Source organism: Lipotes vexillifer, unplaced genomic scaffold, assembly GCF_000442215.2.
Source record: "Lipotes vexillifer unplaced genomic scaffold, Lipotes_vexillifer_v1.1 scaffold942, whole genome shotgun sequence".
Taxonomy (NCBI): Eukaryota; Metazoa; Chordata; class Mammalia; order Artiodactyla; family Lipotidae; genus Lipotes; species Lipotes vexillifer.
This window is the reverse complement of record NW_006798282.1, coordinates 1,091,239-1,110,510: the sequence shown is the minus strand read 5'-3', so window position 1 is coordinate 1,110,510 and position 19,272 is coordinate 1,091,239. Positions and strand designations below refer to the sequence as shown.

The following is a 19,272-nucleotide window of genomic DNA, read 5'->3' as shown; positions in this document are numbered from 1 at the left end:
GAATGATCTCACTGATCACCTGGGCATCTCCAGGTGGCACTTGGTTTTCTGCAGGTCAGGGGGATCATCTCACTCACAGAGGTTGCATTTTACTCACTTATTTCTCAGAGGGCAACTTTATTTCCAAATTCTTGGGGCTACTTTGCTCATACCCTATGGACCAAGCGTTAACACACTGTTCCAGAGGGCAAAGCCCTCCATGGGTTTGGGAAGTAGGGGAAGGTTGGTGATGATGGCTCCAGACATGCCCCCACCCAGAACCTCTAGAGTGAAGGCATTGCAGGACGAACAAGCACTTCTTTGTGCCTTCTGCCTACACCTTTTCTTTTTTTTTTAAATATTTATTTATTTGGTCACAGCAGTTTTTAGCTGTGGCAGGTGGGCTCCTTAGTTGCAGCTCCAGGGCTCCTTAGTTGTGGCACATGGGCTCCTTAGTTGTGGCACATGGGCTCCTTAGTTGTGGCATGCAAACTCTTAGTTGCAGCATGCATTTGGGATCTAGTTCCCTGACCAGGGATGGAACCCGGGTCCCCTGCATTGGGAGCGTGGAGTCTTAACCCCTGCGCCACTAGGGAAGTCCCCCCACACCTCCTTTGAATATGCAACCCCTTATTATATATTTACATATTTTAAATAATATATATGCATGCTATGCTGATATATCACTTACTCCTCAATATACCTGAAAATGGACATTTTTAAAGGATGGGATGAAGAAGAAATAAACAATATTTTAAAATATTTAAACTCTTATCAGTATCAAAAAACATTTTTGTTCTTTCCCCCCGAAAGCAGTTGTTTTCCCATTGGTTGTTAAAATAGCAAGTAAAATACCTTTATCTTAAGGGAACAGATCGAGTAAATTCATTTTAAAAAATATTTTCTAGGTACCTTGACTGACAGCCACTTATCAGCCCAGAACAGTCACTGAATTTGAGACATTAATTAGTCTTTTGTGAAAAAAAAAAAAGAAAAATCATCTTAAGTTCAGCTCTCATAAGTGTTTTCTGTGGAGATAATCAGAGAACCTCTGGGTAGTACAAAAGATGTTGTCACTCCCCATGTCAACAGAGTACTGTAAAGACTCTACTCTGTGATTGACGGATTTGTCTGTATCAAAGTGACCACATCAGGCCCACGGCATGCAAACCAGGTTGCTCTGCACCGAAGGTGAGGGCTACCCTGGACACCACTCCCCGCCCACCCACTGCAAACACCTTGAATTGGAACGCTTGCCTCTCCATGAATGGTGTCAGTGACACTTAACGTGCCTCACTTCTCCCCTGTAAACATCAGCGGAAGTGCTGATGCTTCCTCCGGTACCTGGGGACTGCCTCGTGCACCCTGGCCATACGCCTCGGTCACACACAGGACTCACTCTCCAAGCGTCCTCGGGCTGGGTGTTGACACGACGCCTTTGCTGAACTTTCAAGGTGCTGTGAGCAGTAGACAGCCAGGTGAGTGGCTCCACAGATATCGTTATTTTGTCTTAACCTAACAACCTTTATCAAACTGACAGACCTGAAAAGGTCCATACAAAGAGACAGTCAGTAGAGGAGATGACTAATAGCACAACTGACCCCTCTCCTCCTGGAGCCCTCTGACAGCCATCCGACAAGATGTCTGATGTTCTCTGACAAGAAGGTGGCTGGCGAATGCTGAAATCGTCAAGAAGGCAATTTGAAATGTGGGTTTACATCTACTGTTATTAATAAGGAACCCTGCCCAACTGCCTTGTGGTACTAGCCAGTGGTGGCAGCTTGTTTACATAATTTATAAGAAAGGTAAACACCTGTATAATAGAGGTATTTACTGGATATCTTTGGCTAGTGGGGTTTAAGATCAAAATAATCGTGGAACGTGGGCCATCTCTACCCTTTCCTCTGCCCACCCCTCCTGTTTGTCCTAAAAATGCCAGTGTGGTCCTCTGACCTGAACTCCCTCTCCCTGTGAGACGTATCCTAGTAGCCTGGCCTTCTCATGCCTTGTCCACCTCCATGCTGTACCCCAGCCCTTCCCAGGTCCTGTCTTCATGCTTTGCCAGCACTCTCCCCTCTTTCTGACCACCTCAGGTGGGCAGCTCATTCCCTAACCTCCTCCTTCCCCCCTGCAGGCAAGTATGAGAACAAGGGGCTGATGATCATTGATGAGGAGGAATTCCTGCTAATCTTGAAGCTTAAAGACCTCAAGAAGCAGTACCGGACAGAGTATCAGGACCTACAGGACCTCAGGGCTGAGATCCAGTACTGCCAGCAGCTGGTGGATCAGTGTCGACATCGCCTGCTCACGGGTGTGCCATTTGGGAAGGTTGGCTGGCCACCTGGGGTTCCAGGAGGCACAGGGCAGGGCTACCGTCTGGGTTCTAGAAGTGGCTTCAGAACTTTTCTCTGGCAGAGGCAGGGGCTGGACAGGACTTTTTTTTTTGGCTATGCCCTGGGGCATGCGGGATCCTAGTTCCCCTAGTTCCCGCTGCAGGGATCAAAGCCTGCAGTGGAGTCTTAACCACTGGACTGCCAGGGAAGTCCCTGGACGGGGCTTTAGATGTGTGTTTCCAGGATTCTGAGGGCAGGAGATGGAGATGGGAAAGGGTGAGGCCCTGGAGCAGGAAGTGAAGAGAGGGTAAGCTGTGACAAGCACAAGACAGACAGACACACACAGCCTTGACCTGCTTCCTCAGGGACTCCCCACCCTCACAGTGCCATCTCCCTGTCTCCCTGCAGAATTTGACATCTGGTACAATGAGTCCTTCTTTGTCCCTGAGGACCTGCAGGCGGCACTGAAGCCAGGTGGCAGCATCCGGCCAGACATGATGCCTCTCAGCAGGATTGTGTCTCTGGTGAGTGGCACAGGGCAGGGGTGGGGATGGTGACGAGCACAGGGCAGTGAGCAGTGCCCCTTGTCCTCTGTTCTCTCCACAACCTTGGCAGTGTACCGGCTGCTCCCAGCCTCTCCTACAGCTGGCCCAGGCAGGTGGGCAGGTATAGGTCTCTCCCCTGTTATCAAGGATGAGGACACAGAAACCACCACATGCTGCTGCACCCCTTCTTGAGTGGCTCATCTTGCCCTGGTGGCGGTTGCAGGGTGTCCATGATGACACTGGAAAACATGAGGCTGCGGGATTGTGAGCTATCCTGGGTGGAGGTCTGCAGACCCAGCGAGAGGCTGCCGTAATGCCCACCACAGGCCCTGTCAGAGTGGATCCTGACAACGCCAGGCTAAGGGACTGTGCTGTGTTGGGACTCTTGTAGGGAGAAGATGACCAGGACAGGTTCAGCCGGCTGCAGCAGACGATGCTGCCAGAGGGCCCTGATTCTGTCTCCTTCTACAATGCCAAAGTCAAGACAGAACAGAAGGTAACTCGGGGGATTCATGTCTCCAGGAAGGCAAGGCCTCAGGGACCTCATTACTAGGACGTCCAGGATTACACACCCCAACGTAGAGAGGCAGAGGAGGAATACGCCAGCCCAGGGAAATCCAGTCACCCAGAGTCAGTGGGTATCTTCTGCCAGCTCCAGAGTCCTGGGGCTGGGCTGGAACCAATAGGGCTCCCACAGACTTTGGCCAGGCCTGGACATGGCTGGTGAGTGCTGAGACATCCCATGTGTGAATAACATGCCAGGACAGGGCCTGGGGCTCCCCTGAGGCCACTTCCTGTTGGGGAGAACCTCTCCAGTGGAGGCCACTGTGCACACGTGGCAGGGGACCAGAGGACCACAGGCAGCCAAGGCAAGGCTAGACATGGCCTGGTACTCTCCTCACTGAGAGGGCTGGAACAAAGGGTCTCCGCTCTGCTGAGGCTCAGCTTGGTGCCAGAACACAGGAAGCCTGTATGCTGTGTGCTTTTCTGTGCCCAGAGGCAGTTCTTATACAGCAGGTGGCAGCTGCACATGGGGTGACTGCCCAAGTGAGCTCATTGTTTTAAAAATATTTTTGTGGTACTCATTTACATTTTCAATAGGATGATACAACTGAAGCATTAAAAAGCATGAAAATACTAATACGCAGTCCCCCATCAGTCCAGCTCCCACCAGTCCCCTCTGACAAGGAACCGCTGTCACTTATTTCTAGTGTTCCTCCTGCCCATTGTTCTGCATCTCGCTTTTTCCACTTAACAGTCTATCTTGAAGATCGTCCCCTTTCAGCCTGTCGGTGCTGCTGTGTTCTTTTTCACAGCTGCATAGTAGTACTCCGTTGCAAGGATCTATCAGAATTCATTTAATGCATCTCATATTGAGGGATTTTAGGAGGTTCCATTTCTTTACTCTGACAAACATTGCTGTGATAATTAACCTTGTACAAATGTGAATTCACACAGGAGTGAAAGGCAAGTTTGTAGGAGTGAATTTCTTGGCCAAAAGGACATTTGTACTTTTGATAGATGGTGCCGAATTGCCTGTCTAGAGCTGAACCCATCACCCACCCCCCACCCCCCAGCAGCATATACAGGATGCTAGTTCCCCACAGCCTCCCCGCAAGATGCAGTACCCTGCTTTTGGGGTTTTTCCAATCTGAAAGGTGAAAACTGGTCTCTCAGTCTAGGCTTGATTTGTATTTCTCTTATTATCAGTAAAGTCAAGCTTCTTTTCATATGTTTAAGGGCCATTTTAATTTCTTTTCCTATAAACTGCCTGTTGATATTTTTGCCCATTTTTCTATTGGTTGTTGGTCTTTTTCTTATTAATTTATAGGAACTCTTGATATATTGGGGAGATTAGCTCTTTATGATATGAGTTGCAAATATTTCCCCCATTTGTCTTTTGGCTTTACTTATGTTTTTTTTGTAGTTATTTTGCTGATTTTTATGAAATCAAGTGTATCAGTCTTCTCTTTCTTGGCTTCTGGATTTTGTGTTATAGTTAGAAAGCACTTCTCCTGATTGAGTTCATTCTTTACATTTATAGTTAAACTGATACCTTCACTGACCTTTGATGGCTGTGAGGAGCTAAAGCCCACTCAAAGAAGCTTGAGTGAAGGGGTTTGTTGACACAGATTCTGAAGGTTCCACAGTAGCACCTCTCACCCTGTGCTGTGTACATACATCACCAGGAGTCTTGTTAGAATGCAGATTCTGCTGCAGCAGGTCCAGGGTGAATCTGAGAGTCTGCACTTTTAATAAGTACCCAGATGGTGCCCATGCAGCTAGTCCAAGACCACACTTTGATTAGCAGGCCATAGAACTCATCTGTAGGAAGCAGGGCCCAGGCTCCTCTCCCTCCAGGCCTTTCTCTTTCCAGATCTGACCTTAGCTTCTCCCTGAGGTTTGATCCTTCATCTATCTGTTCTCCCCTCCCTACCTCTCAATTTCTAGCTCCAGCCTTGGCCCTGGCATGCCCTTATTTTCCAAGACTTCACAGCCCCAGTGCCCAATATCACCTGACTACTTACTTTGTGTCTCTCTGGAGGGAGAAGCCTAACTGACACTTCTTGGGTTAAGTGTGCATTCTTGGTTCAATCAGCTGTGGCTTGGGGCAGGGGCACCTGCCCATCCCAGTTGCCTGGGCCCACTCCTTCAGCAGGAGAGAGGATGGCTTTATCCAGGCATTCATTTAGCCTTATGCTGTAAGCATCAAGCTTTATTAACTCTGGCCCCTGAAGAAGCCCAGATCAGCCCTGGATCAAGGAAGCCCAGACCTGTAGGAGGGCAGGGCTCTATGGGAGAGAATGGAGTGGGGTCAAGTAGGCATAGGCAGCCCAGCCTCGGACATTGTTTGACTGTGACCACTATGCAGGAGCTTCCTTGTCTGACCACAGAGAGGCCTACCCCTTCTGGGCTCAGAGGAGGGGGCATATGATGTGAGGCAGGGGTCCAACTTTATTCTTTTCCATGTGGATATCCAGTTTTCCCAGTACCAATTGTTGAAAAATTGATTCTTTCTCTGCTGAATTGTCTGGCACCCTTGTTGAAATTCAATTGACCATAAATATGATTGAACTTAAGCTCTAAGAGTCCTGAATGTATAAGCTGAAATTACTTTCCTCCTGAAAGAGTTTGCACCTGCTTTTGCCATGCGGCATTACCAACCCAGGACCATTTTAAACCCCTTCAAGAATTCCAGCCTGATCAGGGATTAATATCCAGAATATACAGAGAATTCCTAAAACTCAACAACCAGAAAACAAAATCAATTCAAAAATGGGCAAAGGATTTGAATAGACATTTCTCCAAAGAAGATATACAGATGGACAGTAAACACATGAAAAGATGTTCAACATTACTAATCATTAGAGAAATGCAAATCAAAACTGCAATGAGATACCACCTTACACGCATTAGGATGGCTACTAATAAAAAAAAAAAAAGAAAATAATAAGTGTTGGCAAGTATGTGGAGTAATTTGGAACCCTCGTGTGCTGTTGGTGGGAATGTAAAATGGTACAGCCACTATGTGAAGTAAACCAGTCACAGAAAGACAAATAACTGTATGGTTCCACTTACATGAGGTACTTAGAGTAGTCAGAAATCATAAAGATAGACTATACATAGAAATCCTGAAGATGCTACCAGAAAACTACTAGAGTTCATCAATGAATCTGGTAAAGTTGCAGGATACAAAATTAATACACAGAAATCTGTTGCATTTCTATACAGTAACAACAAAAGATCAGAAAGGGTAAATAAGGAAACAATCCCATTTACCATTGCAACAAAAAGAATAAAATACCTAGGAATAAACCTACCTAAGGAGGCAAAAGACCTGTACTCAGAAAATGATAAGATACCGATGAAAGAAATCAAACATGACACAAACAGATGGAGGGATATACCATGTTCTTGGATTGGAAGAGTCAATATTGTGAAAATGAGTATACTACCCAAAGCATTCTACAGATTCAGTGCAATCCCTATTGAATTACCAATGGCATTTTTCACAGAATTAGAACAAAAAATTTTACAATTTGTATGGAAACACAAAAGACCCCAAATAGCCAAAGCAGTCTTGAGAAAGAAAAACGGAGCTGGAGAAATCAGGCTGCCTGACTTCAGACTATACTACAAAGCTACAGTAATCAAGACAGTATGGTACTGGCACAAAAACAGAAATATAGATCAATGGAACAGTATAGAAAGCCCAGAGATAAACCCACACACATATGGTCACCTTATGTTTGATAAAGGAGGCAGGAATATACAGTGGAGAAACGACAGCCTCTTCAATAAGTGGTGCTGGGAAAACTGGACAGCTACATGTAAAAGAATGAAATTAGAACACTCCCTAACACCATACACAAAAATAAACTCAAAATGGATTAAAGACCTAAATTTAAGACCAGATACTATAAAACTCTTAGAGGAAAACATAGGAAGAACACTCTTCAACATAAATCACAACAAGATCTTTTTGACCCACCTCCTAGAGTAATGGAAATAAAAACAAAAATAAACAAACGGGGTCTAATGAAACTTAAAAGCTTTTTCACAGCAAAGGAACCATAAACAAGACTAAGATAAAAACAAAAATAAACAAATGGGACCTAATGAAACTTCAAAGCTTTTGCACAGCAAAGGAAACCATAAACAAGACCAAAAGACAACCCTCAGAATGGGAGAAGATATTTGCAAATGAAGCAACTGACAAAGGATTCATCTCCAAGATTTAGAAGCAGCTCATGCAGCTCAATAACAAAAAAACAAACAACCCAATCCAAAACTAGGCAGAAGACCTAAACAGACATTTCTCCAAAGAAGATATACAGACTGCCAACAAACACATGAAAGAATGCTCAACATCATTAATCATTAGAGAAATGCAAATCAAAACTACAATGAGATATCATCTCACACCAGTCAGAATGGCCATCATCAAAAAATCTAGAAACAATAAATGCTGGAGAGGGTGTGGAGAAAAGGGAACCCTCTTGCACTGTTGGTGGGAATGTAAATTGATACAGCCACTATGGAGAACAGTATGGAGGTTCCTTAAAAAACTAAAAATAGAACTACCATATGATCCAGCAATCCCACTACTGGGCATATACCCTGAGAAAACCATAATTCAAAAAGAGTCATGTACCACAATGTTCACTGCAGCTCTATTTACAATAGCCAAGACATGGAAGCAACCTATGTGTCCATCATCAGATGAATGGACAAAGAAGATGTGGCACATATATACAATGGAATATTACTCAGCCATAAAAAGAAACGAAATTGAGATATTTGTAGTGAGGTGGATGGACCTAGAGTCTGTCATACAGAGTGAAGTAAGTCAGAAAGAGAAAACCAAATACTGTATGCTAATGCATATATATGGAATCTAAGAGAAAAAAAAAAGGTCGTGAAGAAGCTAGGGGTAAGACGGGAATAAAGACACAGACCTACTAGAGAATAAGTGGTGCTGGGAAAACTGTACAGCTACACGTAAAAGAATGAAATTTAGAACACTCCCTAACACCATACACAAAAATAAACTCAAAATGGATTGGAGACCTAAATGTAAGGCTGGACACTATAAAACTCTTAGAGGAAAACATAGGAAGAACACTCTTTGACATAAATTGCAGCAAGATCTTTTTTGATCCACCTCCTAGAATAATGAAAATAAGCACAAAAATAAACAAATGGGATCTAATTAAACTTAAAAGCTTTTGCACAGAAACGGAAACCATAAACAAAGCAAAAAGACAACCCTCAGAATGGGAGAAAATATTTCCAAGTCAAGCAACCAACAAGGGATTAATCTCCAAAATACACAACCAGTTCTTGCAGCTCAATATCAAAAAAACAGACCACCCAATCAAAAAAATGGGCAGAAGATCTAAATAGACGTTTCTCCAAAGAAGACATACAGATGGCCAAAAAGCACTTGAAAAGATGCTCAACATAACTAATTATTAGAGAAATGCAAATCAAAACCTCAATGAGGGGACTCTGGTGGCGCTGGTTAAGACTCCCTGCTTCCAACACAGGGGATGCAGGTTCGATCCTTGGCCGGGGAACTAAGATCCCACATGCTGCACTGCTTGGGCAAAATAACTAACTAAATAAAACAAACAAACAAAAACTATCAGTACAATGAGGTATCCCCTCACACTGGTGAGAATGGCGATGATCAGAAAGTCCACAAACAAAATGCTGAACTCATAGAAACAGAGATTAGAATGGTGGTTACCAGGGGCTGGGGGTGGGGGTGGGGAATGGGGAGATGTTGGTCAAAGGACACAAACTTCCAGTTATAAGATGAATAAGTTCTGGGGATCTAATGTATAGCATGGTAATTATAGTTAATAATGCTGTAGTATACACTTGAAAGTTGCTATGAGAGTAGATCTTAAATGTTCTCACCACAAAAAAGAAATAGTACTTATATGATATAATGGAGGTGTTAGCTAATGCTATGGTTGCAGTCACTTTACAATATATGTGTGTCAAATCAACACACTGTACACCTTAAACTTATGCAATATTATATTATATGGCAATTACATCTCAATAAACCTGGGGGGAAAAATGTCCACAAAAAATAAATGCTGGTGGACATATACATACTACCAAATGTAAAACAGATAGCTAGTGGGAAGCAGCTGCATAGCACAGGGAGATCAGCTCGGTGCTTTGTGACCACCTAGAGGGGGGGGATAGGGTATGGGAGGGAAACGCAAGAGGGAGGAGATATGGGGATATATGTATATGTATAGCTGATTCACTTTGTCATAAAGCAGAAACTAACACACCAAAAATATATAAATAAATAAAAATGAATAAATAAATAAATGCTGGAGAGGGTGTGGAGAAAACGGAACCCTCCTACACTGTTGGTGGGAATGTAAATTGGTACAACCACTATACAGAACAGTATGGCAGTTCCTTAAAAAACTAAAAATAGAACTACTATATGACCCAGCAATCCCACTCCTGGGCATATACCCAGAGAAACCCAAAATCCGAAAAGATACATGCACCTCAATGTTCATTGCAGCACTATTTACAATAGCCAAGATATGGAAGCAACCTAAATGTACATCGACAGAGGAATGGATAAAGATGTGGTACATATATACAATGGAATACTACTCAGCCATAAAAAAGAATGAAATAATGCCATTTGCAGCAACATGGTGTGACCTAGAGATGATCATAGTAAGTGAAGTAAGTCAGACAGAGAAAGACAAATATCATATGATGTCACTCATATGTGGAATCTAATTTTTTTAAATGATACAAATGAACCTATTTACAAAATAGAAACAGACTTACAGATATTGAAAACAAACTTATGGTTACCAAAGGGGAAATGTGGCAGGGAGGGATAAATCAGGAGCTTGGGATTAACAGACAACACACTACAATATATAAGATAGATAACCAACAGAGACCTACTATATAGCACAGGGAACTCTACTCAGTATTCTGGGACCACCTATATTCTGGGATAACCTGTATGTGAAAAGAATCTGAAAAAGAATGAATATATGTATATGTATAATTGAATCACTTTGCTGTACACCTGAAACTAACACAACATTGTAAATCAACTACACTCCAATAAAACTTAAAAAAAATAATTTAAAAATTAAATGACTGACTTAAAAAAATCATAAAGATTGAAAGTATAGTGGTGATTTTCAGGGTCTGGGGGGAGAGGGGAACGGGGAGTTATTGTTCAAAGCATATGGAATTTCAGTTGGGATGATGAAAAGAGTTATGGAGATAGATGGTAGTGATGGTTGCACATTATCAATGTATTTAATACCACTAAACTGTACACTTAAACACAGTTAAGATGGAAATTTGTATGTTGTGTGTATTTTACCACAATAAAAAATTGGGGTAAAATAATTCCAGCTTCATGTGGGAGCTTCAGTTTCAGTTCAGATTCACCATGTGGGGAATCTAGGATTCACCTCCAAATTCCATGTTGGTTTTAGCATTTGCTTGCTCACTGCCCTGCCCACTGATTCTGTTTCAGCTTACTTTTTCCACATGCTTTCCAAGAGGCTAGCAGTTCATTAAAAGGGTAGGCTTCACGAACATCTAGTTGATTTGCAGAGGGAAGGCCCTTCAGAATACATGGGCCCCCACCCCTCTGGAGAGAGAGCCCTTTTCTTTTCTTTTTTTGAACCTACTTGTCAGAAACTTTCAAGTGGGCCCTTGAAACATGCCTGTCTCCTTTTAAACATTTAAAAACAGTTTTACACACTTTCTTTAGGATGAAAGAATGAGAGGGATTGAATGGAACATTATTTCTCACAGAACTGGGGCTAGTCAAAGGGAATCCTTGTCCTCAAACAGTGATATTTGCAGGAAGAATGATGGGGTGGATATAAGTGGTGTGGCTTCTGAGTCCTTGTTAGGTCCGCATGTCCTAATCAACTTCTGTTTTCTCCCCTTTTCTGTGTCTAGCACAATTATTTGAAAACCATGATGGGCCTCCAGCAGACACATAGAAAATAGGGACTCACTGCCAGTGCGTTGAAGGACGAAACCCCCAGCTACTCCTGCCTGTTCTAGAGGCACTGCCAAAGCACCTGCCCAGACTCCAATCCCTCTGCTCCAAGGCTGGACACAGCCCAGAGAACACACAATGGCCTGCCTGCCAGGAGGAACAGCCTTCAAAGGACACCTTTGAATATCTTCACAGAACACTTTTGGTTTCAATTCACTGTCTTATATGCAGGGACAGGATAAAATAACTTTCTAGTTCGGCTTTCGGTGCTCATCCAAGAACTTTATTTGATTTCCTATCTGGGAGGATGTCTTCCCTATGTACAGGTGGGGTCCTAACTGAGTCTCCAGTAAGAAAGTGAAGAAGTAGGTCAGCCAGTCTCCCTCTGGCAGGCCTTTGTCCCCCTGGTCAGCCTCTTTCCTTTCCTGGATGGCCATCCTGGGGATGAGGTGGGTCCGAGGAGCCCTGGTTCTCATGGGTGAGACTGTAGGTTCTCGCAGGTAATCCTCTCTGTGTTCCTGAGCCAGTGAAGGCAGGAGGTGCTGCTTCCTCAGCAACCAGGAGAGGATGGGGTGTAGGTGGAAATGACTGAAAGGCAGATTTTTACCTCAAAATAAGAAGAGGCTTAAAATGAGATCATTCCTACCATGAAGTTAGCAGTGAGAACCCCATGGTGGGAGGCTGTCTGGCAAGGAGATTGCAGAACCTGCACTAGCTGGAAGGTTGAACTAAATGGCATCTTTCCAATCAAAGACCCTATGGTTCTGTTCTTCAGCCCATCAATGAGCAGCCAGATGGGGTTTTGTTGAAGAGAGAAAGCTGAAGGCTTTACTTAAGGTCTCTGCCCTTTCTCCTATCCACCCCTTTTCTCCTTCACTGACTGGCAGATACACAATGATCATGAAACAGCTTTCAGAGACTCCTTCTATGCCAAGGCTTCCTGGAGCAGCTTTGAAGTCCCCTGACTTCATTCCCTTGGATGACACACGGGGGGCTGTCACTGATCAGCACTTATGGTGTACACACAGCCTTGTTGGTCAGTCCTCATGTTTCCTTTCAATGTGGCCAAACAGGCAGATATGTCCAGGCTCTGCTCATCATCCCAGCTGATGAGTTGGAGGCCTTAGAGAGTTCAGATTCTTTCCCTTCTTGGCTGCCCTTGCCCTTACCAGCACTTGTTTGGGGTTCCCGCGTCTTTGGAGCAGCTCAGGAAATAGACATAGTAAACAGGAGTACATCATCCTGCTGGAGCCACAGGAAGCAGCCATTTGTGGTATAACCAGTCCCCCTTCCCTTCATTCCCTGTCACTGGCTAGAATGGCATGTGGCATGCTGGTTGTCCCTGCACAGAATTCCTGGACAGCCAGTCCTGGGGCCTGCAGGCGAGGGCAGGCTGGGCCTCTGTCATGGCAGTTGGTCCCATGTGTCTCTAGCTCATTCGTCACCACATACGCCTCGGTCAGTTCTGGCACAAACTGAAACAAGTAATCATCAGCGTGGGCAGAGCCACAGGAATAAGCCAAACGGTGCTCTGTAGATCACCCTCCATGCAAACTCCTCACAGGAGCAGATGCTTCCAACATGACAGGGAGCTAGGGGCCACTCAAATATGCCTGTTGTTCTAGAAAATAGTTCCTGCTGAGCTAATCTGACCATCACAAACACCCCTAAAGGGACTTCCAATTCCATCAATGTGACAGATAAGGTAACCTGAAAACACTCTGGATACAAACAGAGATATTGTCTAAAGTATAACGTTCTTTTAAATGCAAAGCTAAATTTGCAGGAAAGAAAGGAAACTGCCAGGAGCTGGAGAATTGAAAACCAGAGTGGTCAGTGTGTGAACTGGCTGTGGCTGGTAGAAGGTGTGTGAGTGGACGGTTGCTCTTGAGTGTTAATGCCCACATAAGTGTGAGAAATAAGAATATGGCCTATGCCTCATAGGAAGATGGAAATGGGACCCCTTGCATAAAGGTAGCACCTGATGAAGAGGTGAGCTAAAAATATTTCCCCACTGACATGGAGAAATAACAAGGAAACTATCCCCAGGGATGAGGGAGAACAGGTCGTGTGAGAATTTGCAACCATGCACAGGTTTGGGATTCAAATTTACACCGTATGGTCCAGGAACCACCAGGCTGAAGAATTAGCATAAAAATTAGCCCAAGGCTTCAATAAAACTGGAGATCTAAATGTTTGTTTTTAGACAGAAAAAAAAATTTTCCCAAGGTTGAAACACCTAGTAGAATGAAATTTTCAAATCCAGTGTTCAGGCCCTTTATCCAGCTACACAGCATTCCCACAAAGCCCTACTAAACATGAGCTCCAAAGATTAAACACACACACAGACACACACATGCACATGCATGCACGTGTGCACATGTGGCATACATGGAAACAATGTATCATGATGGAGGCACAGTGTAAAGAGAATCAGTTTCAGAGTCATTAGAACTTCAGATAACAAACTACTGGATAAAGATTATACAATATATATGTTATGTTTTAAATAAAGACAAAGGTATGTGTCAAACATATGATAAAGGCTATTAAAATAGAGTGCATATTTTTTTAAAAATAATTTCTAGGAATGAAGAAAATGTAGTTCTAAAAGGTAAAATAACAGACTAGAAACAGTGAAAGAGAGAATTAATGACCTGGATGTTGGATCTGAAGAAACTGCTGGGACTTGTAGCATAGAGGGAGGAAGAGAAAGAAAATTGAAAGCACAATGAGTCATGGTGGAGAGAATGAGAAGATTTAGGAAACATCTAATCACAGATCCAGAGGAGATAATAGGGAGATCACTCTCTTCGTGATCTAATCCAGCCTGGTGGCTTTAAACATCATCTATGTGCCAACTCTCAATTTTATATATCTAGCTTAGGCTGCTCTCCTGATCTCCAAAACTGTACAGGCATACCTTGGAGATACTGTGGGTTTGATTCCAGACCACTGCAATAAAGTGAATATCTCAATAAAACGAGTCATATGAATATCTTAGTTTCCCAGTGCATATAAAAGTTATGTTTACACTGTAGTCTAATAAGTGTATAATAGCATTCTGTCTAAAAAATGTACATACCTTAATTAAAATTATTTTATTACTAAAAAATGCCAACCATCATCTGAGCCTTCAGTGAGTTATAATCTTTCACAATAGTAACATCAAAGATCACTGATCACAGATCACCATAACAAGTATAATAATAACGAAAAATTTTTAAATATTGTGAGAATTACCAAAATGTGACACAGAGATGCAAGTTGAGCAAATGCTGTTAGAAAAATTACACCAATAGATTTGCTCAGTGCAGGGTTGCCATAAATCTTAATTTGTAAAAAGCTCAGTATCTGCAAAGTGCAAAAAGCAAAATGTAATAAAACAAGGTATACCTGTATAGCTAACTGCTAACTTAGCATCTCCACTTGAGTGTCTATTAAGATATCTACAAATCAGCATGTTTAAAACTAAATGCTCACACTTCCCTGGTGGCGCAGTGGTTAAGAATCCGCCTGCCAATGCAGGGGATGCGGGTTCGAGCCCTGGTCCAGGAAGACGCCACAGGCTGTGGAGCAACTAAGCCCATGAGCCACAACTACTGAGCCTGTGCTCTAGAGCCCACAAGCCACAACTACTGAGCCCATGTGCCACAACTACTGAAGCCCACGCACCTAGAGCCCATGCTCCACAACAAGAGAAGCCACCGCAATGAGAAGCCCGCACACCGCAACGAAGAGTAGCCCCCGTTTGCTCCAGCTGGAGAAAAGCCCACACGCAGCTACGATCCAACACAGCCAAAATTAATAAATAAATTTATTTATTTAAAAAAAAAACAAAAAAACCCTAAATGCTCAAATGCTACCCCAAAACATGCTCAACCCACAGCCTTCTTTATCTCAGCCCTATTGCTCAGGCTAAAATCCTTAGTTTTGTATTTCACTCCTCTTACACCCCACATTGAATCTGTCAAGAAATTCAGTGGACTTTAACCTTTGAACTATATTAAAAATCTGATCATTTATCAGCTTGCAGGATCTCCGCAGTGAAAGCACATAGTCTTTAGCCACTGCACTGCCAGGGAATTCCCGGGAGTCTCACTCTGAACTTGACTGTTGATCAGTGGTTGCACTTTTCTGAGGCAATACGATATAGGGGTAGAACATGGGCGTAAACATCTTACTGGTGTGGGACCTTGGAACAAGTTGTCCAATTTCCCTGCCTTCCTTTCCTCATGTGTAAAACAACAATTAATTATCCTGGGGCTCTGTGAAATGAAATTAATGTATGTCTAGTGCACAGTAGGACCTCAACCAACTGAAACTGCCATGACAGTAACAATAACTATAATAATAATAAAGATATGAATGTGCTCAGCATTACATCTGATAGATGGTGAACAAACACACACACGCACACGCACGTGCATGTGCACACACACACATACACACACACACACTCCAACCAATGTTAGGCTCCCTTTCCACTCCCCAAAATAGATTTTGGATTTGAAAAGGCAGCATTCATACTGGCATTATCTTTCTCCAATTAATCCTGACTGATGGCTTTTTAAGACCAACCCAAATGTTTACAGTAAAAGTAGCTGCTAAAAATATAGTGCCATCCTGAGCAGTGTTACTGGAGGTCAAGTGTCTGGGGTTAGGGAAGCAGCAGCCCCACTGCACATTACATATGCCAGGCTGCACCTGGGACTTCATGTCAGGGACTGGAGGCGGTGTTATAAGTGAACAGACTCCCCTGGGGAGGGTGACCAGCATCATGAGTGGCTCTGAAAATTCTGTCAAGCAAGGAATAATCATGGAAACCAGGGATATTCAATCTGAGAAGAGAAATCCAAATAGGACATATTCATATTCATATTCTGTCATTTCAGGAGACAAAAACAGAATGAGAATTTTCCAACCCAGAAATGGATTTTCTTGGTACAAACTGGGCTTCCAGTCCCTGGAGGATACAAGCAGTGTCTAGGCAGACCCAATCAAAGCCCTCAAACCAGGAAGAAAGATCTTGAAGGCCTCGAGTTTTCTTCTAAATCTAGATTCTGTGATTCTATAAAAGCAGTTGTGGAAAAGTTACTTAACATATCAGTTGAAAATTATATCATATACAGAGATATTCACACATATATATGAATAAAAAAAGACTAAAATGTCAAAAGTGGTTATTTCTGGATGAAACTGGAAGTGATTTTTCCCCTTAAATTTTAAAATATTTAAAAATTTTTCTGTTAAATATAATTTGCTTTTCTTAACAAAAATAACATTTAATTTAGAAAGATATTTTTATATGAGCAGATGAAAGACATTTTTACCAGCTCAGCTTTCCAACAATAGAGGGAGAGGCACCCTATTTGCAGAAATGTATCAGCAACGGCTGGAAGAAAAAAGAGGGAGTACTGCATGCAGGGAAGGGGCTTACCTCAAAGGCCAGCCATGATTGTGTGATTTGATAACTAAATGGCTTTTAAAAAACAAGTGGGATTTTCCTATTATACACCCCTTGAAGGAGAATCTGCCCTGTCCAGAAAAGCTGTAAAAAGCATTAGGATGCTAGAGTTGAGTGGGTGTGGAGTAGACAAGTATTGTTCTTTTATTATTATTATTATTTATTTATTTTGGCTGCACCAGGTCTTAGTTGAGGCACGCGGGATCTTCGTTGCAGCACGAGGGATCTTTTAGTTGCAGCATGTGGACTTCTTAGTTGCGGCATGCATGCAGGATCTAGTTCCATGACCAGGGATTGAACCCAGGCCCTCTGCATTGGGAGCATGGAGTCTTACCCACTGGACCACCAGGGTAGTCCCAAGTGGACAAGTATTGTTCTTAAATTTGGGAATGATGGCAAGGGTGGAAGAAACTGTCTTTGCTATAGGGCTGTGCCTGGCCTTCTGCAGAAGGTGAGAGGGGCTGAAGGAGGAACTGGAAGGCTCCCAAAGACGCTGAGAGCATAGAGAATGTGGTCACATATGTGGCCAGGTACATGAAAAAGGAACACAGGGTCTGAGAACCCCATGCCAAGTCCACATGCTACCACTCAGAGTCTGTGACCTTAGGTGCCACTTCTCTGAGGCTCAATCTCTGCATTTGTAAAATGGAGGCAGCAGCTGTTATTGCCCGCCCTACTATGTGGATGCTAAAAGGACCAGGCAAGTTAATGTCTATGAAGACTTTGCAATTCATAAATGCCCATTATTTATTCCTGTTCACTATTATAACTTTTTTGAAAAATTCTCCTTTAACAACAGTTAAATGGACATTCTTCTTCAGTGTTGCAGAATCAACTGGCTCATGTTTTCTGGAGGACAATTAGGTAGTCTATCTCCAGAGCCTTAAAAATGTATATTGGTACATACTTTTTACATTAGTACAAACTTCTTGGATAAAAATTTGGTGATACCTTTAACAATTTTAATTGTGTATAACAGAGGTATACCATAAACACATTTTGTTCAAATACAAATTTTAATTAGAATTATTTTAAAATTATTTCAAAATTATTATTATATAGTAATTATTATTTATTTTTATAAATAATTATAATCATTTTATTTTAGTAGCCAAATTTTTTAAGTTTTACATTTTAATACTTATGGGCACCATAATTTCCAAGTAACATGGGCTGCTCAATTGTTACGTGTACTTCTGTGATACTAAACAGTCATTCATTTTCAGTATAGTCAGCAAAGATGAGTGGAGGAGCCAGATATATTTCCGTAGGTTCTGCAGTAAAGTGTTCAACTGACAGTGATGTTGTCATAAAGTTATTAAAGTTTCCTTCCTCTCTAATAGTGAGCTGACTGGGTAAAGATTTATCTCCTCTTCAATTCCTGGACTTGAGGCTAAGTTGATGATACAATTTCATTGAAGCAAACACACATACTGAAGAGTTTTGCTTTACTTGAAGAAAACACCTACTAAGTAGTAGATGTAACATTGCTACTTTCACTTACATATTTTTATTTCTAATAAATAGATTCCTTTGACTTTGGACCTAGAACTGTTGCTGTGGAGCAAGGTGACTTGCGTTTAAGGAAATAAAGCTGTTTATGAATATCCATGTGATCCTCAGCTTCCACTGCATACACACCAACTTCAGTATCTTCCCTGGAGTGAGAATATAGGAGAATCTTTAGAGTAGGGTTCATGGAAAGTATACTGGCACTCTCAAGGTTACCTCTATCGGGAAAAGACTCTCCAAAAGACCCCCTGAAAACCTGTTCAAGTTAAGTTAAATTTAATAAACTTACAGCATTAAAGAGAATGCCAAATTGACAAAGTCATAAAAATTTCTCAGAAGGGGAAAGTCAGGGAAGGATGTTTACAGGGCTTTAGGGCCCAAACTGGGTAGTTTAAAGGAGGGTCTTGCCTATACTACAAAGCTACAGTAATCAAGACAGTATGGTACTGGCACAAAAACAGAAAGATAGATCAATGGAATAGGATAGAAAGCCCAGAGATAAACCCACGCACATATGGACACCTTATCTTTGATAAAGGTGGCAGGAATATACTGTGGAGAAAGGACAGCCTCTTCAATAAGTGGTGCTGGGAAAACTGGACAGCTACATGTAAAAGTATGAGATTAGATCACTCCCTAACACCATACACAAAAATAAGCTCAAAATGGATTAAAGACCTAAATGTAAGGCCAGAAACTATCAAACTCTTAGAGGAAAACATAGGCAGAACACTCTATGACATAAATCACAGCAAGATCCTTTTTGACCCATCTCCTAGAGAAATGGAAATAAAAACAAAAATAAACAAATGGGACCTAATGAAACTTCAAAGCTTTTGCACAGCAAAGGAAACCATAAACAAGACCAAAAGACAACCCTCAGAATGGGAGAAAATATTTGCAAATGAA

General features: G+C 42.4%; 1 protein-coding gene across 2 annotated transcripts in view; it reads left to right on the top strand.

Annotated features, from left to right (window-relative positions):
- The window catches only part of KIF9 (kinesin family member 9), a 44,476-nt gene extending 32,514 nt beyond the window's left edge, over nt 1-11,962 (top strand). Inside the window, exons 17-20 of one of the 2 annotated variants that reach the window (XM_007470266.1) lie at nt 2,114-2,290; nt 2,721-2,836; nt 3,249-3,353; nt 11,342-11,962. In XM_007470266.1, coding sequence (XP_007470328.1) covers nt 2,114-2,290; nt 2,721-2,836; nt 3,249-3,353; nt 11,342-11,392 — 449 coding nt within the window. In that variant the 3' untranslated portion in view covers nt 11,393-11,962. The remainder of the gene's footprint in view (nt 1-2,113; nt 2,291-2,720; nt 2,837-3,248; nt 3,354-11,341) is intronic. The other variant, XM_007470267.1, reaches the window with a different exon arrangement.
- The last annotated feature ends 7,310 nt before the right edge of the window (nt 11,963-19,272 follow it).